The sequence below is a fragment of the Diadema antillarum genome, unplaced genomic scaffold, assembly GCF_040938485.1.
Source record: "Diadema antillarum isolate AM-2024a unplaced genomic scaffold, OU_Dant_1.0 scf00000103, whole genome shotgun sequence".
Classification (NCBI taxonomy): Eukaryota; Metazoa; Echinodermata; class Echinoidea; order Diadematoida; family Diadematidae; genus Diadema; species Diadema antillarum.
The window spans coordinates 2,084,473-2,111,393 of record NW_027270992.1 but is presented as its reverse complement, the minus strand read 5'-3'; the positions used below and the strand labels follow the sequence as shown (position 1 = coordinate 2,111,393).

The 26,921-nt window shown below is 37.1% G+C and overlaps 1 protein-coding gene across 1 annotated transcript in view; it reads right to left on the bottom strand.

The window, feature by feature from the left end:
- Nucleotides 1-22,987, bottom strand: part of LOC139719061 (adhesion G protein-coupled receptor L2-like) — a 74,724-nt gene extending 51,737 nt beyond the window's left edge. The window contains exons 1-5 of the mRNA XM_071630504.1: nucleotides 22,806-22,987; nucleotides 15,028-15,140; nucleotides 7,999-8,178; nucleotides 7,390-7,512; nucleotides 3,799-3,915 (exon numbers count right to left, since the gene is read on the bottom strand). Of these exons, the coding sequence (XP_071486605.1) occupies nucleotides 3,799-3,915; nucleotides 7,390-7,512; nucleotides 7,999-8,178; nucleotides 15,028-15,140; nucleotides 22,806-22,948 (676 nt within the window). The 5' untranslated portion in view covers nucleotides 22,949-22,987. The remainder of the gene's footprint in view (nucleotides 1-3,798; nucleotides 3,916-7,389; nucleotides 7,513-7,998; nucleotides 8,179-15,027; nucleotides 15,141-22,805) is intronic.
- Between the last annotated feature and the right edge of the window lie 3,934 nt (nucleotides 22,988-26,921).

Genomic DNA, 26,921 nt, shown 5'->3' with positions numbered 1-26,921 from the left:
CAGTCTAGTAGAAGTATATAGTGTTTTTAAAGCATGCCTTCTATAGATAATGATTATAGATGGTAATAGTTATATTGAATGACTTTAATTCATGGAATACCAGGGAATATTGCACTCGTTAGGACCAATATTCCCTGGTATCCCATTCATTGCCATCGAATATCTAAATATTAAACTTGGATGAAGTGACAAAGTGGAAAAGAGTGGTGACCTCATCAGGCTCCTGACAATAGGTATACACTAAAGCCTTCACAAAGATTATTAAAGTAGTGTGCTGTTTCTCACAAGCAGAGAGAAATTTCCCTTTTCCCTTGATACTGGTAAGCAATGCTCTTAAAGGGCCACGGCCCAATTTCCATGATAATCTTTTCTTCATTTCCTCTAATTATGACTGCAAAAGCTGCCAATTTATTTATATTTCCCCACTACACACAATAAAATATCACAGATTATTGCATACAGATTTCTTCCCCTTGTTTTTCTCTGCTACAAAGCATTGTGACCCCAGTCTATGGCAATGTTCCAAACGAGTAATCCTGCGGTATACACACTGGCATAGCTCCACCATGTTTCACATTTTCAGAGTGTAAAAATAGTTAGATTTATTCTCTTCTTCTTGAAATTGCTGCAGCAAGGAGGAAAAAAGATTTAATCTGTTGCAGGCTCAATGAGGTATGATGTTTACGAAAATGTCGTGAACACACAACCATTCAGAAGTTCACAGTGGAGGGACCAAATGAAACGGATAAATGTGCATTTATCCCGAGCTAAGATACGATCACTGTTCATGCCCCTCTTAATCCAGCCCATTCGTAACTGGAACATTTATAGCAACTCTAAATCAACTTACAGGGAGGGGCAGGGGGGGTAGAAGCAAACGCTTCTGGGGGTACCTGGCCATCATCCCTTTTGCTGCAGAGAGCTCCAATCTGATTCCCAGTATCTATTCCCCTGTCGGTATCATTCCCTCATCGAAACGCCGTGCTGACGTACACGACATGCCCCATTAGGAGATTAATCAACAAGAGAGCATCCAAAATAACTCTTCCCTTTTCGCACACAGCTATCCCTCTCCCCCTCTCCCCCCCCCCCCCCTCTCTCTCTCTCTCTCTCTCTCTCACTATCAGTCTCTCACCTTCCTCTTTTCTCTCTCTCTATCTCTCTCCTTTTTTATTTCTGTCCCTCAACCCTTTCTTTCATCTCTCCCTCTCTTCCCCTTTTTCTCTCACTGCCTTCCACTTCCCCCCATCCCTTATCCCTCGCTCCCAGAAATGGTCTTTGAACATGATTCCACAGGATCATAGCTTGAGAAAACAAACTCCAGGGTAGTTAGGACAAGACCAGTTTGATTGAAGAGGGACTGAAATGGGTGCTCAATTTCACTCAGAATTCAAAGCCAAGGGACTTCTAATAGCAACTATATGATCAGAGATATCAGCGATTCAATAAATACTTAAATATCTAGCAACATTACATTTTCCGAATACATTATTGAGTGCTTCTGAAAGATTAATGCTCCTTGTGATGCATTAATGTAATAGATTGCTGCAGCAGTTTGAGTGCTAATTTGTATAATACCCTGAGCTGGGTAAAATGTGTAATATTGAGTGAATTAAAAAACTGGAGGATATTTGTCAAACTCAATATGATAAGCACTTTTGCAAAGATCTTTCTGCTAGCAACAATGATGGACAGGGCAGCTTTTATTGTGTAGTGCCAAGATCTCTATGGTTTAAAATGAGTACCTCAATGGTTCACATTATTATCAACAACAAAAATGAAATTGTGGAACATAATTTTTGTCTGAATTTCCTGTAAAATAATAAATTTTCTAACAAAATATTCACAAGTAATTTATTGATGATTTCATTGTTGGTATTGTTACCACTTATCATTATAGTCATTGTTCCTGGATACAACTGTAGTTCTTTCAAACTAGTATGTTTCTTTCTCTTAACTGTTATTCTCAGAACAACTAGCATTCCTTTTCTCCATTTCATTTTGTTTTGGTTTGCTTTTTTTTCTGACCTGAAAGTAACCTCTGCAAATTTTTGATGGATATGGCATTTTACAATACGGGCCAGAGGGTTAGTCTAATCAATGGACCATGCAGAGTAGTGACGCCTAAAATTTGATTTGGTCAACTTTTCCCTTGTCAAGACATCAAACCCAAACCACTCTGCCAGAACCCAACACTCATAAATCTACGCAAGGAAAGCTTTAAAACAAATTAGCCGCATACACTATGGGATCGTATAGGAAACTTGATATGCATGGAGAAAAGAGTAGGCAGTGTTGTAAGGGTTTGACATATTTGTGGTCTTGAACCTTTTCTTTTATCTCTCTTTGTTTCAATGCAAGCATCTCCCTGATTGACAGACAGCTTTGTTTGGAAGCCTAACACTGATTCATAAAAATCTCACGATCTGTATGTGTGTGTGTGTGTGTGTGCGTGTGTGTGTGTGTGTGTGTGTGTGTGTGTGTCTAAAAGTGTGTCATGAAGACATTATCAATCATATTGTGCTTCATATTGCAGTTAAACCTCTTATGTAAGAATTGCATCAAAATAAAATCATGACTGGAATTATGCATGTCATCACATGCTGATATTCACTATTGAAAACTGCCCACAATACAATCGTGTATGATTACCCGGGAACTCAACCCCAATGAAATGTACGCCCGTTAACTGGAAGTTTTGCCACGTTCTTTACCCTAGTACTAGTAAACCATGACATGTATTCAGGAAATTTTCCGCAAATAGATTGTTTTAAGAAATCATACTCTCACACTGAATCTGATATTGCTCCTTGTTACACATCTGTATGATCATATTCAAAATGTAAATACATATCAATCATAACTCATCTCAATGGCACTAATTCATGAATGCGTAAATATGAATAACACCTTGAAATATAGGCATTCCCTATAAAAACCTCAATTAGAATCTCCCAAAATGGCAAAATTATATAATTTGCCCTGAAGTTATCAATTAAGAATCTCCTTCTCCCAGGATATCTTTTGGGAAGGAGCATAACTCTTCTGTGGCATCATATTGCATCTCATATTTCAATTAATATCATATTTCCAGTTCATATTTCTTCCACACTTTACGAGGCATTCCAGACAAAGCTATGAAATGAGTGCTTGTGATATATTTATGGGGAAAGGAATACACAAGGTATCAGGGTATCCAATTGACTTTTACAATCTGTTCTCACTTCTTTATGACAGGAAATCATTAGCACCCTTTTAATTATCTTGAGCCTTCCATCACCCTCCCCCCCCCCATACCTCACTTGGAAGTTGCCCCTATTTCCCCCCAAGGCCATGTCACTAAGGAGCAAGGAGAATACCCTTTAAACCTATAAAACACCTGTCAAATGGTTTTGCATATTTCATGCCATCGCTCCATGGGGGGGGGGGGGGGGTGTTTGTGCTCTATCACAAAGAAAAGACATTGAAGACATCTTTCCCAATGGCTACCAAATAGGAATCTGTCCAGAAAGACCACTTGTCCATAACAACCACATTTCATTTCATGTTTCCCATGAGTGAAAGGCTATGCCAGGTTTGACCGTATCTATCTATATCTGTATGTCTATGCTCCGTATCTGTATCCACCTCTATCTATCTTTCAATCCATCCGCATTGCTACTGAAAGACAGACAGACAGATTGACAGACTGTGAGAGGGACTAGGTGAGAGAAACACTGGTCACATACATGTACTGATACACACATTACATGCCAAACAACACAGTAAAAAGGACAAGATTATCTTGGTTTCTCTTACCTGAGTGATCAGGTGGGCACGGCTGCACATCTATTGTCCCCGCGGGAGCGTGTTCCCACTGAACCCCACGTACCACCATTGGCATGCAGAAGGTAGGCTTGCGTGTCGTCATGGCAACTGTAACCGGATGAACGGACAAAATGGATGTAATTTCCTTTCAGGTCGGATTCACCTGGGCAATAACACTATGATCTGACTTTTCACCGCATACATGTTAGTTTAAGAATTTTGAATCACAGTTTTCAACAAAACAGATAAATTACATCATTTTTCAATTTGGACAGAAATATCTAATGGCGTACTTGAGACCTAGGGCCACAGGAGTTTGCATTCTTCTTCAAAAGATTATTCATTTCTGGTATGGCAAAAAATATAGTAGAAGACTATGATAAAGTCTGTTGTTTATAATTGTCATCATCTATTCCCCAAAATGAGATGAGAGAGAGAGAGAGAGAGAGAGAGAGAAGGGGGGAAAAGTGCCCGATAGATCACCTGATTGTGTTACCCAATTTAGAGCACCCTTTGCAATAAACTTCCTCTGAAGATCAGCTCACTAAATGCTACTGCAAGAGTTGAACTCATACTAACCTGTGAATCAATTTTAGGGACCATTACACACCATTCTTCTCTATCTCACCCCCCCCCCCTTCTGATGTTTTATACTGATACAACTGTATTTATTAGATGATATGAAAAGTCTCTGAGTTATCATGATGCCAAATCCAAAGATAAACAGCAATCATTCAACCAGTCACTTCAAATGAGTTTATGTTAGCACAGATGCACATCTGGCATCAGGTACATAGCGTTTGAAATAAGATCTCTCAAACACATACAATTGCAGCAGTTATAGCATGAACATCAGAAATGTTACAGTAAACATGGCACAATGTTTCACTTGAATAAGTACAGGATGTGTTAACATTTATCTGCGCACCAATAATAAACATTATTTATGTACAAAGCATTAAGGATGCAATAAAAATAGGATGGACAATGACGATGATGACGGAATGTTTCACTGCTCTCGGGCTTCAGGTGTTCATGCGATCCCAACTTTTGGCACATCTAACTTGGATGTTATTTAGTTACATGTCTGGCATATTGTGAAAAGCTGGTGAAGTCACAAAATTGTGGCTGCAAGCTCGCAGCAACAGTTAAATGTCAGCTGCATGAAATGTTGCATCAATACTGAAAACCATTTATATGACCAATTTATCAGTTACTTTATCTTGTGAGGTTTTGGATCACAAGAGGTTTAGTACCAAACATCAGGGGCTATTTTGGAGTTTGTAAGATGACTGCACATACCCAGATGGATACACAGTTCATCTGTTCATAACGTTAAACACTGCAGATTACCCTTGCAAATATCGACAAAGTTCCCTCTTTCCCAGGGTTTAAAACAAAGTGCACCCCAACAATATGTATCTGTGACAACACTTTCAAGGGATTGTACAGTTATGGTTGAGACCTAATTTCAGGTTTCTAACATTTTTTGGTGAGATAATGAGAAACCTCTTATAAAATGTGAAAGAGCATGTAATTCTATGAGGAATTCAACGTTTATTTGATGAAAATTGGTTTTGAAATGGCTGAGATATCAAAAAAGAGCGATTCTAATAAAGTGTGGGACCCACACTTTATTATGATCGCTTTGTTTTACTTTGTTTTTTGATGTTTCAGTCATTCCAAACCCGATCTTCGTCAAATAAACTTTGAATTCCTCTTTCGGGAATAAAAAGGTATGTTCTGTACTATATCATAAGTGTTTTCTTGGTATCTCGCAAAAAGTTAAAAACCCAATTCTCATCTCCACCAAAACTGTACTATCCCTTTAACAAATAAATTGTTCACATAAGGATTTTGAAACTTTCCATCTCTTATACACATGCACTGCATGAAATGACACATCAGTGTTTAAACAAGAACATTTCATATCACACTGTGAGATCCATGATATAGATGGCAGACATTTTGATACATTAACAGAACACACATGCAATTTTATAGTAATTTATGGTCAGAACATTCATGTTTTCCAACCAGCTGCATGTGAAAATAGGAAGTCATATAAAAACATTGTTAAGATGTATGTAACCATGACAACCTGTAGCAAAGCAAATTTGATGAGTCTGTAATATGTCAGATGAAGCCACATTGGTTAAACAGAGCTGATCAATGGAAGCTGTAAGACATTAGTCCAAGCAATACGGTCAATTAGGAAAGTACAGATTGACAAACACACAAACACGTCTTAATACACTGCTCTGATCAATTAAATTCCAACACTCTTCCACTAAGTCTTTCTGTATATGCCCAACTCCATAGAACAATACATCAACACCAACTTGCTCCACTCCAACACATGCATTACAAATGAAATATATTGTACATGTATATAATATGACTGTTCTAAAGAGATGATGCATACAATTTGTTCATGCAGGTGATATGATATGATATATACACAATAAATATATCTGGATGGAACCACAAAGAATACAGAATATGACATAGGATATGCATCAACAGAAGCGTCTATTATTGCAGCAAAAATATGAAAAGCAGAATGTATTTGGTGGCACACAATAGCAGAAACACCAGGGCCAGGAGAAACACGCACAATATGTGGTAGCTATACCTATTGTGGTAGAGACAGTGGTTGGAGAAGTTGTGGGCTTTGTGGTGGTAGCGGTGGTGGTAGTGACATGAAGCGTGGTAGTGGCTTCCTTAGCTGGGTAAGTTGTGCCACGTAGATCTGTGCAAATGGATAGGTTGTAAGCTGCAGCCCTGTACAACTCTTTCCCTCTTTTTAACATTGTCACTGTTACCTGACACATTGAAGCATCTTCACAAATAAAATGGCTAACAGAGAAATTTTCCTTCATGGACAAAATAACTAAAAATTCAACTTAAAATGGATCTGTTACTATCCTCATCTCATCATTTTCTTGACTGTCTTTTAGTCAAAGTCTGATGTCAGTCAAGGAAGCAATTTTTTTTTTTTCAATTCAATTCAATTCAATTCAATAGTTTATTCATTTCCATTAAAAAAAACTTGATTCAAAGCGGTACATGAGCTTTACTGTACATGTACATTATATAAGATCAGTTTTCTGCCATCACAAGTAATACCAGTTGTTCCCTCAATAATGTTACCAGACACCTGAAGCACAAGCTCCATGCATAGGACTACAAATACATGGTAAGCTCTCGTATTTCCCACCAAGCTTGTATTATTGTGATTCCACAAATTAGGGGGAGGTAGAAATGTCTTTGTACCCTACAAAAGTGCAATCCAAGCAATAATATATATGATATAGAGTAATATTATTCTTAGTATGGAAGGATGTAGGGCATACAACACATTTTGCTAGTAACAGAAGAGCAGACTTCCAAAAGGAGTCTCCGGGAAGAGTGGGGTTGATAAGCGGTACAATGTATACAGAAGCACCCATTTCCAGACTGGCCATAATGGTACAAATGGTAGTAAATGTAATTTTGAGACATACAATGTATAGCAACAGAAACAACATACACCACCACCAAGAAGGACACGGCAAAACACTTGCGATCAAGTATCAATACCTGTTGTGGCAGTAACAGTTGAGGGAGAAGTTGTGGGAGAAGTTGTGGGCTTTGTGGTAGGAGTGGTAGGGACATGCAGCGTGGTGGTGGCTTCCTCAGGTTGGTAAGTTGTGCCAGGTAGATCTGTGCAAACAGATAGGTTGTAAGCTGCGATCCTGTACAGCATTTTCCCCCTTCATAATGTGGTACATTGATGCCTGATATATTGAAGAATGTTCATACTTGAAAAAGCTAACTACAAAAAATAAAACGTAATTCCTATAATTGCGAATCAAATGTAAACTGAAACTTATGCCAACACTGTGATTGTCATCACCAGTCTATCAAATCTGGTTACACAGTCCAGGAAGTGATAGTTCCTGTAGATGCTTTTAATCAAGCAACAGTTATCTACAACCAAAAGATAAACGAGTCACTAACTTGCCAATGTTGCAGTACAACAGTGGCACAAAGTTTACAATCTCCTCTTTGGTCTGTTGAAACTCTTGGTGCTGATGCCAAGATTGTGCAACTGTGCAACTGTGCTTCTGTGGACAAAGAGGAGGGACTCAAAATTGTCAGTTGTGGGCAACATTGCTGCTACAAGGCAACTGCAGCATATTATCTCACCTGTCATGCCCAAAGTGGAAGAGGGAGCTGTTGCCAGCTTTGTATTTGCCCTTGAGAAGGTACTGGCGTCCCCCGGCAAGTCTGTTGCCACAGGTGGCAGCCTGGTAGTTGCCGGCTTGGTTGTGGGTGGTGCAGGCGTTGTGGGAGTTGTCGGTGTTGTAGGTGGTACTGTTGTTGGTGCTGAAGCAGAATATAATGGGATGTGAAAAGTAATGTTAAAAAATATCTACTGTTAATCCATCAAATCAGTTTTAAAAATACTTGGTAAAATCTTGCTTTCTGGGCCATGTAAAGTATTTCTTTACAAGAAAAATGTGTTTCCTCGATGAAATCTTAAACTCTCATTCTCTGCAATCTGTTTCAAGTGTAATGAACATGTCATGGGTTTTTGGCAAGATAATCAATAATCATCCCCTATAATGCATCACTACAACATGCTATTCTTTTACTGTCAACAATTTAATTTCAAGAACACAAGTGTATGATGTATGAAAAAAAAAACTTGAGGTATGGTATATTCACATTTAATAGAAGCCCATTTTTTTCAACTGTCATACAGGGCTACATCTTATGTAACGCTTTTGTTCATTTACTGCAAAAGAGAATGACTGAAACCATAACAAACATGTGACTAACAGTATACAAAACATAAATTCCTGTATTTCCTATCGCTTGTTATTGAATAATGCAAATGAAACTGCCAAAAGAAATATTTAAATATCAAGAATCGTTAATCCTCCCACTGATGCAAAATCAGAAGTAGTGTTAACTTCTACTAGGACAGGATAGTCCAAACCCTCTACACACAATACACTCTACGAGTTATGAAACAAATTACTCAAGCTATGAAAAAGGAAAGAAAAAGGTTTAGACAGATTTATCCCGCCAAACTATCACACACTTTGAACAGGGCCCAATAGTTTCCCATAGATTACAAGTCAATAAAACCCACATAAATGTTTTTATAGTCTACTTGTATTGAAGACAAGAAACGTCATTGAAAATTTTACAGAAAGAGTTTTGTCCCTTGCTACCAAGCGATAGCTAGACTATAAGAGCTCACTACACTGTCTTACTCACCCAAAATAATTTCCCACAGATGGAAGAAGTTTGGGAAGAGAGAGAAAGATAGTAAGAGACAGCAAAAGAGAGAGAGAGAGAGAGAGAGAGAGGAGGAAGTAACATGTCAATCAATTTGCTCATCCAGAAACAGGACTGGCACAGCGATATTAGATCTCAGTTCTATGAAAGTGCGCTACTGAGTGATTGTGCGAGTCAAGGAAAAAAAAATGTATAAAATATCATATTAGTTCTACCATATCCCATTCATGTCTGGTGCAGTTTCTACCAAAGTTATCATTAAAAAGAAGAAAAATGTCAGTGGAATTTAAAAAAACAAAAAAACTTGCCATATATTAGAAATATCTCACCAAATTATCAATTATCTGCATATTAGAAATACCTCACTATCCCCATAATTATGAACTATTAAATATGAATATAAGGTCAGTCTGCTTTTTGATGATTGTTATGATCCAATCAATTTTGTTAGGGAGGATACCCTTATTACAATTGCTCATGAAATATCCCATTTTGCTGTTCATACAGGTATACTTTGAATGAGGATTTTATTCCACATGTTGGTTTCAGTACACATATGACATGAGGAAAAGATTGGCAATGTATTATCAACATCCAAAGTACTCTATTAGCTGTATCTTGATGTAGCTAGTGTAATATGTTGGACATAGTCCATTCATTATCTATCTCTTCCTCTCATCTTTTATGTCTATGTTTGTGTGCATAAACTAGTAATATAATAGATAACTATATATATAATTATATATACACATATATAACATATAATATATGATATATAATATATAATATGTAATAAACGGATAGGTATTTACTTATTTCCATATATATTCATGTTAGTTGGTACAATCTCTAACCATGCACACAGTAATCAAAGGACTCTTTCATGCAGTACAGTGCATGCTGCTATTAGTATGCTCTAAAAACTATACACACATCAACCACCAAAAACAAATTAGTAAACTGCATAACAATAATGGCCAAAAAAAAATATATCAGCATGAGCATCCATATCAAAACCACTGAGAGAGACAGAAAAATATCGCACTATAGAGCATTTATGTGTGACCAAGAAATGCATTCTAGTGCAGCACATCCATATTGCTGAGATATTAATATCCCGCCACAAAAGTGCATATGTACACAAACTGCTCAAAAAAGAATGTGACTAGAAATGCATTGACTACAAAAGCACATCTTAAAAGTGAATCAATATAAGAAGTCCTTATTAAAAACAAACACATATGTGCAACTGTGTGAACTAAATAAAAGATTTGTGAAACAGAATTATGATAACTTTTCAATAATTAAAAAGAAAGACATGATGTACTTCAATAGCAATAACTAGGTACCAGTCCTCAATTGCAACCAGGTATGATATTCAGAAAATATATGTTGATTATGCAGTGCAGTTTACCTCTCAATAGCAGTTCATTTGAATAACTTCTGATAGGGTTTTTTTTTCATTCCAAATACAAATATCTAGCTATACAACCTCACTAAGAAAAGAAGTAAAGTAGATATGTCTCCAACCAGCAATTCACTAAATGCATGTATCTTTTTCAAAAGTAAGAGTATGGTGTGCAATATATTCTGCTTGTATATCTTGCAATATTATTTCTGCACAATTAAAAACATAACAATTGTGATTGTCCCCATTAAAAAAAGAAATCAAACAAACTAACAAACAAAGTCTACTTTGGACTAATGCCAATTGGAAAAGTAATGCACACTGGTCTTCTATAGTATACAATTTCTCACTGCTTCATTTTTAATTTAATCTTCTTGGCAGATATAATTATTTTTTATGTTTTAACTGCTGCATTTTACTAATTCTGTACACTGACAACTTATTCTGATATTTGAAAGGTTGCATGTATGAGGCCTGTTACGAAAATACACATAAACAAAGCATCATGACAATATCAGCACGCTAAGTAGGAAACATCGAAAAAAAAAAAAAAAACTTACTACACACACATATAGCACACATGTAAAATTCCAAACAAAAAGGAGCACAATCTAAATAGACATTGAGGTCTATGACAAAATGCATATAGTTTTCAAAATAGTCTCATGGAAGCTCAAAACGCCTTAGCTATGAATTGTACATTGAGTGTAATGCTTGAAATTATGTTTACATTATATATAAATCCATATCTGTGTTTGTTTGTTTTTCTTGCTAAATTTGACAGTGGCTCTCATATATACAGTTATATATCATTTCTTCTTAGCACAGAATATCTAAACTCATGCAAAACAAGGAGAAATGTTAAAGATTGAAAAAGAGAGAATTTGTCTGTATCTTTGCAACAATCAAGGCCACACATACAGAGAGAATAGAGAGATATTTACAGACGATGGTACAAGGCAAGGGTTGCGTACACACTATAAAGTATTGAATATAGAAGAATCACTGCCTGACTAAAAGAGGAAGGCATATAGACTATGAACCTCAGACAAAAAAGGGAATAAGACATAGGAGAGGTGAGTCAGCTTGTACGGTTTACAACTGAATTTCAGACTTCTAATCTGTTACAAGCATACTATATGGATGGTCCTATTCACAAATGCTTTCATTACTGCAATGTTTGGTTGTATCAGGATTTTTTGGGGGGGATTTCAGTGCACACACAAGTTATTTAGATTTTTTTTTTTTTTTTTGGGGGGGAGACTATAAATTTTCAGTTTCTCTAAATTATGTGGATTTAAAACTGTACTTTAGCAAAGTATTTACATCATTCTTGGTTTTACCATGAGGTTTCAAATATGTTACATCTTTAAGTGATTTCATGTGCAACAATCACAGAATAACAGATCTAACAGGCTGGAAATAATGTCGGTGACTTTTAAAGAAACAAAAATATTCTCTACAATACTCAAAGACAATGGTAAGCCCACTGCAGGGGTATAGCTACAAGTTACATTAGCCAGGTTTGCCATTCCTCTCAATATAAATGTTATAGGAAAACTTTACATTATAAGCTTTCTGTATACTAGATTGTATTTGTACAATGGCGAACAATTCTTGAATTTTCAAATTCAGATATGTTCTACAAAATCGCGTGTTGGGCCATACCCTATCACGAGTTATGCAACCAAACCAGGATAGTTCATAATAGTGGACAATGTTAAACCAGAAATCATATACATACTTAAGATTACAGGAAATTCACAATGTGGTTTTTTTTTCTCTTTTTTTTTCTCTCTCTTTTTTTTTTTTTTTTTTGGTGGAAGCATAGGGGAAGGACTCCTTCACACAGAAGCTTATAAGTAAATAGGTGAGGTAATTCCTTGTCTAGTCTTCTTAGGCCAGAGAAGACAAAAAAGTGAGATGGAAGATCTCTCCTTCTCGACTTCTTGGGTCCGAGAAGGCAAGAAAGTGCGAAATAAAATATCATTTGTCGCCTTCTCACCTCCTCAGAACTGAAAATCAAGAAGATAAGAACTTACAACTCCCTTTTTGTCTTCTTGGATCACAGTCACCGAGACGAGGAGATCTCACATATTGCCTTCTTGCTTTCTCAGGCCTGATAAGTTGAGAAGACAAGATCTTAGGGCCTGGTCCCATTAGCATAACCATTAGGAAGATTTGCGTATGAATTGTAAGTAAAATAGGTTCATATTCGCCAAACATCCGCAACCAAAATTTCATAGCGCAGCTCAAAAATGCTGGCAACAGAAAAACGGGCCTCTGCGGATAATTGTGTACGTATGCGGATGTTGGTCGACTCAAACAGGCATGATTTCATGAATATTGCGGATGTTTAATGAACATAACCAAATTTTGTGTGCAATTCATAAGCAAAGCTTCCTTAACACCAGTGGGACCGGGCCCTTTCTCGCATCCTCACAATTTCGGACCCTAAAAATGTTGAGAAGGTAAGGAACTATGTCATCTTCTCAGTAGCACTTTCACATAAGCTTCTATACTTTCACATGTGACAGACAGACAGAATTTTTTATTTTCACATCCGAGAAGGGGGAGCATGATTATACTCACGTGCTGGCTTGCACTCGAATAACACTTCGAGATATTTTACAGTGCCTGGGCATGCGTCCCCGAACTCTTCAACGGTTGTCAGTATCGCACACCAGGGACGTTCATTGCACCTGTTCAGTGAGTTGGATGGGGGGTCAAGGTTAGAACAACCACAAAAAAAAAAAATCAAACTAATACATCACATGCATTTTTCTCTTTTTGGCTGTTGTTTTAATCTGATTGAAGGCATAATGTGACAGCATATCAAGCAGTGTAATCAAAAGTACGTCAACCACAAAAAAAAAGAAATAAAAATATGATAAAGAGAAAAAAAAGGGGAAGGCGACAAAATAAACTAATGCAGATCCGGGACGTCCTGTCTGCTGCTGAAACGGGAAGGTTAGGCTGAACAAAGCAATGTCGTGGCTACAATGTCTTGTGCTGCCATGCTCTGATGCATTCATACTCACCTCCATTCAACTACTGCGGCTGGGGCGACGATGTTTGTACATCGTCTTGCTACTTGGAGGTTAATAACATTACAAGCAGTGCCTAAAAAATAGGTCCAAATGTACTGACAGTTGGAGAAAACTTGAGGAGAGCAACATGAAGGCATGTTGCTATTAATGTTCACACTTTCTTCATCTACTGTTTAAATTCTCAACCCTGGTTCTTCAAAATTGAGTTGACACACCACGACGTTAATGCCTAAATGTTAAAAAAGGCTTCTCCACACTAAACTTAGGAGTGATCTGGCGATTAATTTGAATTGGATTCTAAGATAATATACACCACAAAACATTTTGCTGTTGTTATGAAGTTGGCACATTCATATTTTTGACAAATGACAAAAAAGTGAATTAAAAAAATTGAAATACTGATTACACTGATACAAACACTTGTAAGAATAAATATCATTGGACCAATTTTGCTGAAATGAATATTGTGTCTAATGACATGGCCCAGGCCCTTCGTACCTATACACTACAGTGCTCATGCAGAGAAGTGTTTATGTACATTAAGAGAAACAGTGTGTATAATATGTGTGTGGGTGTGTACCTCTCTTACTACAACTCTACAACATTAAGAGCATATTTTAATCCAAAAGAAATAATTCTTCACAAAAATGGCCTTGTGTTTTAAATATCTCTATAGGATGTGTATTTTCAGTGATATTTGAGGACTGCCTGCCCTATACGAGATGGGGTTCCGCAGAAATCAAACACGTTGTAATGTAATGTAACTGTGTGTTGAAGTATTACAGCAAACCATGGAAGGGTTAGATTTTTGAATTAAAGTTGTCAGTTATCTTCACAGTTTTATGTAGGCCCTACTACCACAGGACGTTGGGGAAAACATCTGTAAAGGTTTAGACAGACCAACGGATCTGACTTAAAACTGTCACATGTTGAATTTCGTAATGATAAAAGAAAAGAAATTACTTTAACATTGTCACTGATTTATCGCTTGTGGCTGAAGGTAGGGAAAAAAGTCATTAGTGGTTAGTACAGTGCATGCATAGACAAGTTTGCAGAGAATTGACGTGCCTACAGGTATAGATTAGTAGGCTATTGGCTACAAGAAAGTTACAGGGGGTCAGTTCTGACTCTGATTTGAATTAGTAATTTAACAAGAATCAGGAGATCGCATTCAAAGTGCAGGTCATAAAGCAGTCACAATACAAAGTGCGTTGCAATCAACCCGCCATGCAAATCTACAGTCGGACGATTCTGTCGCTCCGTTATTCCGGAGGCGCTCTTCATGCATGCAGAGGGCGCCAGCTAGCTGACCACCCGAAACAGAGAGCGAGCAGCATGCTGTAAAGACCCAGCGCAAGGCCGTGCTCCATGCGTTAGAGGTCGCATCAGTTCATTGGAAGGAAAGTTGGGTTACCATTCAGTTTCTCTCTTTCCATCTATATCTTCTTTTCTTTTCTTTTTTTTACTCACTCGGTGGCCGACACCGGAGTTTCACCTCAAGGAATTTTGCAGGTTCTTCCGGGCAAGGGTTGCCGAATAATTGCATGGTGGCGTGGATGGTGCAGTGGCCACGATTATTGCAACTGGAGAAAGTAGGATGGACAGAAGGTGCAATTGGGGGTGGAGGACAGGGGGAAAGGAAGATCATACCAAGATTTCTGTTATTCCAGAAGGGGAAAAGTCTGAAGAAAGAGTCTGGGTTTACTGGGGGGCGTAATCACATATAGTTTTCTCTTAGACAGTGAAGATTTTTGTTTTTTTCAAGATCAATTATGCTGTGGAAAGGGTTGGAAAAGAAAGCATATTACAGTACAATACAATACAATACATGAACATACACAACCATTCAAAATCTGCTTCTGCTGCATAGTGTATGATATCACACACTTTTCACATGCACTCACAGATTTTGTAAGCTGATGTCATATACCAATACAAAACATTCATAGCTCTATAAACTGTCACTTATGCTCCCAGAATACTGAACAGTTGAAACAGATATAGATAGGGCCCATATGTATTGCCATCTTTACAAATAATGTTGTATATTCTACCACACAACAGTATACAGATCTAATAAAAGTTATTTATCATATGTTCAAAGTTACTATTCAAACCAAACTGCAGAGAATAAAATACACATGTCCTAAGTCACTAAATTGTTGCACAACACCATTCAGAGGAATGTAAATTTCAACCATACTGAAGATTAATTAGCAACATGTCCTATACAAATATATTTTCATATTACAACTTCTACTTCTTCAAATCTTCTATTTACATTTGTACCTACAATGTATTTCTTATCTTGTCTGTGAACCACTGTTGTAATGGTCAATTATTTCTCTTTTTTCCAGGACATTCTTTGTGGATAATCTTCAGGGCAAGGAAAAAGTTGATTAATAGTCTTTTAAAAGGGAAGAGAGTGGATACCGTTAATTGCGAGCATGTTTGTAAGGGGGAAAAACGAGGGAGGGGGTAATTTCCAATGCTTGATGGACGCGAATAGAGATCAGGGCTTGTTATACATGAGAGACAGGCAAAGCAAACCAAAAGAAGGGGGGGAAAAAAGAGAATGCCTTCAAACCACAGTCATGAGCACTTCCAGTGACAATCAAAAGTTTCAAAAAGGGCCAGAAAACTATTGCCCCTGACAGATAGTCTTGAAAGTAAGAATGTTCCAAATGGCAAAAAATGCATTTATAGATAGATAATTTGTCAAGTATTATGTATACTATGTACAAGCAATTTGTAATCCTTGACAAATTCCCAGAAGTCATCTTACAAGAACATTTCTCTATTGTCTGCCTAACAACTCCATGTCTATTATCGTGGTTAAAGGTTTGAATAGATTGCAAGATAGTATCATGGATATTTCTTGCACTTGCCCAGGTGAGCATTCAGGCAATTGAAGAAGGAACCCATACTCTGAATAGGCAAGCACCCATTCATTTTACCTGCCAAATAGTGAGATTTAGTAACCCAAAGCAAGTAAGGAAGTGGGTTTGTACCACCTTGGAATGAAATAACATTGAGTTATTTCACTGACTATTAAAAGTACAGTAAAGTCATAAATATCATTTTCTGGACTTAACACAATCTTACTGAATGCATTGACAAATTACTGCCTGTCGTATTTCCCTTTTCCTAAACAATTCTCATTACTGAGACATACATTTTTGTACTTAAAAAGAAGAAAGAGATGATTTGTACAAGTATATGGTAATACATTTTTCAATTCAATCTCAAAACATGCATTGCTCGGAGATGTTGCACATCTTTGGGTCTGCCCAAGAGAACTCATCTATTTCAAATCAGCACTGCGCTGATATTAACCTACAGAAACACACAACTGCTCTAGGCTACTTCATGTACATCAAAATGAAATCCTGCAGCAATCGATGCAGAACAGATCAGCGGCAAGCTATAAATAATTTCAACTTATATGAAAATGTGTCGAGAACAGAGTCAGTTCTTTCAGGAGAAATGTTTTAGATGTGACATGATGTGGATATACCCTGAAGTTATTGTTTTTACATTAACTGGTAATGTAAATAGAATACAGCGGAAACTGCATTAAATTATTTGTCAATATCTTTCTTTATTCTATCTAGATTTTTTAGCCAATTTCATATATTTTATTAAATAAATGGACAAATATGTATTGACAAATTAGACAGCGAGCAAAGCAACCCACAGCAGCTAAAAGATAATCTTAATTGAAAATAGTGCTCAATCCAGATTTTCTGCCTTACAAGGGAATTCACTCATAAAATCATAAACTCATTGCTATAGAGGAAATATCAAGTTAAATACTCATCCATCAAGTGACCTAATTCATTACACAAGTACACCAATCATCTCTCTCTCTTTCCTTGTAGCAAGAGACATGTGTGTTAATCAAAACAAACGAGCAATTAATTTGCAGAGGACGGAAGCCATGGCAGCCAACAAGCTTACAGTTACATAACATTCTGAAGGGCATTCTGCGACACAGTTTTTTGACACAGACAGCTAGACATCACAGAACAGGACAACTTACAAAATTATCTAGAGAAATCTTTCAAAAATTATCTTTCTTTGCACAAAGTTACCATGAAACATACAATTTTGCGTTATAGGAATCACTTAGAAATTGAATGTAAATTTGAGTTCTGAAATGGTTCGGTGTATAACATCTTGCTCAATCTTTTTCTTGTTTGACACATCAAATTCATGGTGAGGTGATTTTTGTTGCCTTTCTTTCAACATCAGTGAATAAAGTTAAGTTGTAAGCTGCATTACACCTTTATGACTCAGGTGATCTCTCGACTCATCCTAACTATGGGGAACATACAGGCCAAGCAAATGAAAATTGATCTGATAACATACAGGTAATTCCCAGAACTTTGAACCGCTAGTATGTCAATATTCATCTTTGTACTTACAAAAGAATCTATACAGTCATGTCAATGTAAACTATCAGTAAACAGTCGAGTCCATACACCTGTTGTCAAATGTGGAAGTGGATGTCAAAGGTCAAATGAGCTAGGACAATGAGTACATGTAAATAAGTTACTGCCAAGGAATTATTCCTCTATGGAAATATTATATTTTGAAGGTAGAAGATGCCAGGTAGCAATGCCTTTAGAAATTTACCTGTTACTTATTATGTTCTGACAATAAAGTGGTGCATGTTATAAATGAAAGATTTCTTTAATACATGTAGTATACATTGTATGTCCCATGTAGTCATTCATTCTTGCTTGCTCTACATTACTTCCCTTTTTCCCATCTGCCAAAAAGTATTTCAGTAGGTATAAAGTTACTTTCTCGTTGTTATTGATGTATGGATGTACGCTCTTTTCACAAACCAGAATTGTAACTGGCCAGTCAACAGAATGATATCTACAATTGTATATCATTGGTTGCGATAAACTTTGTCACAATATTTGTAACATGGTTTCTTTCAATTTACCAGAATAAGTCACAGTAAACATTACTGAGGACTACTCTATAAACTATACGAATCTAGCATAAAACAAAAATCTGATGATAAATTAGTGAACACTAGTACTGTACAGTTTCATCTAATAGGCAAAGTGCTTCCTGTTGCTAGGATAAGTACAACAAATGCATCTAAAAAGAATGTTTAATATAAGAAGCAGTAACACCCACAAGCTCATGAGCACAAAAGACAATTGACATACATGGAGTCGTTAATTCAGAGTAAAGAGAGTAAAATCTTACTGACATTTTTACCAGTTCATGTTCTTCATGCCTCATAGTGACTGAGGCAGAAGTGAAATACCACGCTGAATGGCTTTAATTAAGTGACCAGAAACAATTTTGATATCTTTAGCCAAAATTTCAGCTTCTGTTTTTAGGTCTGTTTGCAGCATTAAGAAACTGCATGGATTGGGTCTGAATGAATAATCATACCATCATTGGCTGTGAGAGAGAAAATTAATTTTTACCCAAGTATAGATTTTGGTTTGAAGAGGAAGATACCAAAATGTGTGAATATTTCTTCATTTTCACAATTTATGAATTGGCCACTGAAAATAATGTTCGGCTTTCATACTAAAACCTCATTTTGCTGCAACTGGAAAGTTTTGAAATGTTTATTTGAAACATGAAGATGTAAGAGTTTTGGGGTCATAAGTATGTTCATTTGTATTCTGGCAGTCTAAAGATCGTATTACAAGTACAGAAGGGGATTATTATCAATGTCTACTAGATGATTACAGTCATATATCCCTGCAATACGTATGATTTTTTTTCTTAATTTCTAAAACTTTAACTATTCAGGAGCTTCAATGCACTGTTGATACCCATATGGCAGTCTACAAATAATAGACTACTATGATTCTCTATTCCCTGTAATAATATTGTCCTGGTGCATGAAGCATATTTGCCTTTTATTCGTCACACATTACATCATGTTTTAGTGCTATCAGTGTTTCAGAGAGAACAAATACAGAGACCTCCCTCTCTCTATATATTGGCAAAATAATAGCCTTTCATCTACAGCGGCCTTCAAATTCGGCTAGTGTAAAGTCTATCTTAAATTCCCGTCTCTGTACATTGTATGGGTTCTCATCAAATATTTGATTTTGGAGAGGAGACCTACTCACCCTATGAATCACTCCCTTTCGAACCACTCTAGCATATTTAATGTAAAATTTACATTGCAAGAATAGATTGCTGTACTTTATCCTGTGACTACTTTTGTGCAAGTTCCGTTCTATCACAAATACACCGTATGCATTAAGGTTTTGTAGATGTGAGCATGGTTTCCAATAGCTATAAAGGGGGAGTCTTTTTCTTATTTTTCTTCAGATATCCACAAAATTTATTTGTTCCTGGATCACGGGTTAATAAAACGTTCACTTCAGTCCCTGCTTATTCAGGGTGTTTAACACAGTGAACCACTATCGGGTGAAGAAGTAAAGGCATCGCCAAGCAGGATCGTAATGGCTACATATTGATGTGGTTCTCTTTCAGTGTATATATAATGTCATAAGCAAAGTGTGAAGATAGTGCAGTTCTTCCATCCTTGCGTTATCGTTAAGTGTGCGGTGCACATCAATTTTTGCTATTTTGTGTGTTAATAATGTGCACCCTCTCTTCTTATAAGGAAGCAACAGTAAATCTTAATTCATACAAAAAAAAAATATTGATCTTATACATAAACACATATACTCATATATTTAATGTAAAAAATTGGATCTACTTGTATACACACAGATTTTTGCATGGGAGCTCTCAATGTGAGCAGACATCACTGCGATAAACCAATAGTAGGCTGTACTCGGTGAAAACCATTTGTTTATAGTGAATCACACACTCTTCTGTAGTGTCTGAATGATTAATATCACTGTTGTCATACTCCCCTCATGAAATCATACCATATTTTACCCGACCGTATGGAACACTTCATCATCTTCACAAATAGAAAAGCCTTGTACTGAGAGAACAGTGCATATGAACTAAGAATAGATGCACTAGATTCATCCAAAGTTATGAGGCTATTCAATACTTGAAACATTCTACATGTATCTCTTTTGGAAATATGATAATATCACTTTGATTCAAAAACATTTGTGACCCGCTACAACAAAAGGATCTGAAAGTCGGGGGAGGGCAATTTTCTGAAAATGGCATGGCATTATTCCCTTACTCTTCTTCTTTAATTTCATATAGCACAACTCATATAAGTACTCGGTTGCGGAGATATCGATGATTTTATTAGCGCATGTCAAGTGGTTGTAGAGATCAGAGTTTCGAGAAAAACGGCTTCAAAGTTTTCGTTCAGGCGCTATCGTGATCAAGGAGAGGCGAGACAGTTTTACCGCTTGACAATAGAAGGTATGCTCCTAGCGACCTCCGCCATGTTCATTCAAGCTTAGCGCCAGGGGTCCACGCACGACCAATCAGTGATAAGGATGCCACGCATTGACCAATAACATCTTTCCCTCATTGCTAGGGGCGGAGTCTAGCTGTGGTGCTAAATCCAAATCTTCGGACACGATTCTGTTACGTTGAAAGTCGGAAAATCATGGCCCAGAAAAACGCTGATTTCTTGCCTTTCCTTTGACCATTTAGCTTCAAAATTTCGGCAGATGATAGACAAAACATTAGACTACAAAATAATGCCAAAAACAGAAATCTGATTGTTTTGACCAATTTTGATAATGTGACTTCAACCTCGATTTTCTCGGCTCAACCGTCAGTGACTTTAGGTTGTTGTAGCGGGTCATATTTATTCCCTTGTGTACATGAAAAGGGATAAATATTCTAAGCCAGCGGTGACACAGTGCATGGAATGAAAAATGAATATAAAAATTGTTTTGGCTCTTGTGATATCGTGGGTCTTAGAAATCCACACGAATGGCTAATAGTTCAAATTCTGATTTAGAGAATACATCTCCATGAAGCTAGATTCTGAATTTTTTTTTTCTTCATGATCAATTTTAACTTGAAAGCTACTATATGTCCCTATATGCGACATCAGAACAGTTGATTTGTCTGCATTGTGACCATTGATGATGCAGTAATGAGGAATATCATTCCTGTGAGGTGTGTAGCTGTTTTAACACATTTCTTTAAACAGATTTGTACACATGAATGTATTCCAACCAAATTGGCTGTCTATTCACAAAGATTTCAGGTATTCCAACAGGAGGGGGAGGGGGGGGGGGGGAGGAAGTTCACAAACTGGTTGCTCTAATGGATTCCAATTCCTTTACTTCCACATTCTAATGTCTAGTCTCTTGCCTATCAGAGCAAATATTTGAAACGTTTCATTTACAACGTTTAATACAGTGTAGGTGATCTGTTGCATGGAATCATTTAATCACCAAGAGAATTTGCAAAATCTTTACATACTTATTCTATCATCATTATGCCATTGTACAGAGCAATCTGCATGAAAAGAGATGTATGACTTGTACGTATCCACATACATACATACAAAACTACAAAGTATGCAAACACACACCCACATATTATACATCATACATAGATACAATAAGCAGGTTCTGCTGCCTTCATATTCAACACAAAGAGAGTGCATCATACAAGATACCGAGGGAATGATGCTGATACTAAGTACAACCACAGTCAAACCTGTCTATAGCAGCCACCCAAGGAAGACAAAAAAGTGGTCATTACAGACAGGTAGCCACTATTGACACTAATGACAGGGGTTTTGACACAGCTTTTCTCAAGGTGAGGAAGGGATTTTTTTTTCTCTAGTGGCCATATATGGCAGGTGACCACTATTGAAAGACAGGTTTGACTATATTCTGATATTTGACACTTTGTATTTGAAATATATTTCAGAAACATCCAAGATACAAATACAATGTAGAAACAAATGATATATTTCAAATTAAAAGAGATTAGTCTTCATAGATACAGATGTATCCAGAGGGAAATAGAAAAAAAAAATTCTGACAGGTAGAGGAAGATAAACCCACTCTTTGGATACAGTAACTTTAACACTCCTATCACCTCTTGATTTCTCTGTTTTTTACCAGAAAACACAGCTGGGAGGTTCTGGCATGAAGAACCAAGATTTCTATTCATAGTCAAACAGTTTTACTGGATAACAAAGTAACTCAGGGTCTGATTGTTGAGTGATTACTAGCCATTAAAGTGCAACCAGAACCTCAATACATCTTACACTGTATGTGCAAAAGCAGTTCATCAATCAACACGATATCAAAGTGTGAGTATACAAAAATGTACATCACGATACTTACGCAGTGGCGACGATATCCATCGTATTCTCCGACCTGCAGTCTGTGGTGAGGACAGGACCATTTACGCAGGTTACATTGTCCACACGGCCGAAGTTGGCGTCTGCTATAGCGATGACCAGACCCGGCGGACAACGCAAGTCCATAGTGCTGTCTTCGCAAACGCTGGTGTAGTACAGATGAGCTTGTCGTCGCACTCTAAGTCTAGGACTCCCTTCTGTGTATTAAAACCGAACATGAGAGGGGGATGCAAAAGAAAAATTGAAAATATGAATCAATGAATGTTTTTGACTAACATCTTGAACACATGTAATTTTGAGTGACAATTCATGTGTGATCTTTCCTTTTAACCATCTAACTACTGGTATATATAAAATGAATCATATCTTGACTTGCTCAAGGTTGAATGAATATGCCAGTAAATCTACACACTGAGTATCTATAACTCTCCAGTGTTGATTAAAGTCAACATACTGAGAAGTTAAGATCAACATTTTTATTAAGCCAAACACTTACTTTTAAGATTCAACATGATGCAATGTTTGACCCAAACTGACAAAGAAACAATGTAGGCAACAAGCTGACATTTACAGATTTCTGCAAATAAACACAGATGTGGGCTTGGAAGCATATCACTCTGGATGGATGGTCATTTGAGATTCAATCACCTTGGCTGCAATAAGTAATATCTCCTCTTCACACAAAGGACAATTTGATAGTCTAAGAGTCTTTTATCATCTCAGACAGACTAGAAACCACAAGGAACTTAAAATCTCTTTTCAAAGATCAATACCATTCACATTCATATATGGTTTCTAGAAAATATGAAAATTATAACAATATTGAATAAGTTCCATACTTCAGTCTGTAAACATGAATATCTTGCAGCAATTTTTCTTTCAGTATGAATTATGATGTTGTGTGATATAGCAAAAATATGGGGGAAAAGTATTACTTGCAGTTACCACAAATTTACACTGTAGTCCACATAATCTTTGGCTACAGCTGGTAACATGTCTGAAGTGAAGTACAATGTAAGCAAAATTAAACCACATCTAATAGTTGTTGGGGTGTGGATATAAAAATAGCATGTGAAATTTTCTCTCGCACAGTGATCACAGGCGCAAGTCCTGTTCAGAACAACAAGGCTATTTATACATATTTACCATCGCTGGAGTTAAACCCTTCTGGCACTGGCCACATGCCATCATCTTTGACTTTAAGGAGCGCGCACCATGATGTCACCCTAAATTAACAGAGCTTATCAAAATTTAACGCTGCTACCAGCGGTAATCTTCAACTCTTGGCTTTGCACACGCTACGTGTACTTGTGAATCATTGAGTCTTGAAGTTGTGGCCGAGCTGATTGGTGAATCTGTTCATTGTGTGGTTTTCGGGTCAAAACTCCATTTTCAGTCATGTTACCAATGTGGCAGCACTGCCATTCATGTGTGAAGCATAGTAATTGTCACTGAGTAATGATTTTAGTAAAATTTGTGACTCAAAATCAACTGCATTACAGACATGTACATCAGCGACAATGCTTCGTAAGTCTGTTTAAGAAATAATATTTATAGACACACTCAGTTACTCATATTCAGATGCTCCCATAAATTAATAATAAATGTGTAGGAAATCATGCAGTGTTGCCTTTTTTACAAAGTCTCCTAGAAATTTTGCACAGACAACTTTGCAGCTCTTAAAATAGACTTGGGGAGCAACTCTCACCAAATCTTCATCATTGATTTTTAATACAATTATTACAATAGAAGAGCTGCACATTAAGATGTAGACTAGAAACATACAAATGTCTGCACAAGTTTGCACTGGGATTTCTTCAGATGCATCCAACATTGGTCAGTAATCAGAATGACTACACAGCAGTGTTTTTGCTCACTTTCAGATCTTGGGATGATCCATGTCACATGCCTTCAAAGCATTACTATGGCAACAGTAACAGAGCACTGTAACCATAGTTACTGGCACTATTTGCAGCAACAAAGGATCACTTGTAGGTTGGACGAGTTGATGACCAAGGGTAACGGAGATGTCGTAGACCTTCACTATCACATGCTGGCTCGTCTGTCATGCTAACAATTAAGCAAGGTGTTGGCTAGGGGTAAATAGTACTAACATCAGTCTAGAGGTTTGTCACTTAAGGGGGGGAGGGGTGTCCCCCTAATCTATGACTATTTCAGGAGCAAAATTGATTCATCAATTTAAAAGGAGAAGAGAACGCTGGCAGAAGATCAACAGTGATGACCTACAGATCATCCTGTGAGTCAGTGACAGCAGAGAAGGGGGAGGGGGGAAGTGGGGAGGGGGGCCGAGCATTTCAGCGGGTCCGCATGTCACTGTCGGATGGTCACGACAGGTAGCGGTGCGACACGTGCGGGCGACAAGGTGTCCTAACTCGAGCTGACAGATTTGTGGCAGGAACATGATTTCCTCGACAAGCTTGCAGACATGATAAAATGAGTAAAGTGAAGGCAATCAATTTTTTTTCTGTTCTCAGGATTTCTTCAAAAAAATATTCCTGTTTTTCAATTTGATGTGTCAGTTTTCACCATTTGCTCTAAGACTCCCTACTGGAGCATTTCTGTTCCACCAAATTATTTCAGGGTATGACACACACACATTAGAGTTGAATAGTGTGCATGAAAACAAAACAACAAAAACAAAAAAAAACCTCTTTTTCCTACTTTGATCTATGATATTCATGAGTTGCTTTCTCACCGTTGCTTTAAACCTCTATTTTGAATAATTGACACATGGCACTATGAAGATGAGGATTTGACACCATCTTCATAGATTTGGGACTTACACCCTTTGGGGTAACTCGGGACTTACACCCTTTTGGTTGGCACCAGATGAGTGGGTCGCATCTGAAGATCAACAACACTGATCGAGGATTCCATCTGCCCCCCTTTCTAGGGGCAATGTCTTAATATGGACATGACTTCTGCCTTGGTATACTGGGTGACATGGCACTTTTTTTTTTCTTTGGGTATCACAATTATTATGTAATCAGGAGATGGTGTTACACTTCCTCATTGAAACTCTCTTTGATTGCCAGAAATGTGAATTCAACAAACAGACGGACTACATGCTGACAGCAGAACGAAGACTGTCGGTAACATCAGGGCCAATTCAACAGGTGCACAAATGTTTGGCCATTTGCATAATCTTTACAATGTGTACATGCCAAAACCTAGTACCTTCTTGGCAGCATGTGAAAATTATAGGAGTGTATCCCTATCATGGAGACACAAGCAAAAACAAAAATACGAAATACATCTTGTCTCATGGATCTTTAATATGGAAACGCATGAAGATATACAATGCAGAAGAAATAAACTTTAAAAAAAAAATGTAATGAACAGCCTCGATCAATACCAGTATACTTTGGAAGCTGATGAAATCAATGAGCAGTGCAAGTATTTAAAGGGTGTGTATAGTTCTGGTCGAGGTGAGGATTTAGCTTTTAACATTTTGCGAGATATTCAGAAACCACTCTATGAGATGTCAAAGAGCATGCAATTCTAAAGGGTATCAAAAGTTTATTTGATGAAAATCGGTTTTGAAATGGCTGAGATATCCAAAAACAAGGTGAAACAAAGAGATCTTAATAAAGTTGTGGCCTGTCGCCTTTTATTATTATCACTTTTTTGGATATCTCGGCCATTTCAAAACCAATTTTCATCAAATAAACGTCGAATCCTTCTTAAAATTACATGCTCTTTCATATTTCATAAGAGGTTTCTCATTATCTCACTTACAAATGTTCAAAACATGAATCCCTTACCTCAACCAGTACTGTACAGTCCCTTTAAGGAATTGCTTGTACACCTTTTACCCTATTCTAACTTCATGTTGATTTATTTTAGAATACTCTCAACACAAACAGAAGATAACATACTGAAAACACAATCCACTGTTTTCAGTTAAACCAACGAAGAGCAAAAGAGAAAGTACAATCTTGCCTGGGCGTGCAAGAATGATTACGAAACTGATATTTCAACCCTCTTGAAAACACTTGATGCCAACAGTAATAGTATGGAGTGCAGCCATGCAAATACACAATAAGCATGAATTCCGCTGCCTATTTACTCAAGGTTT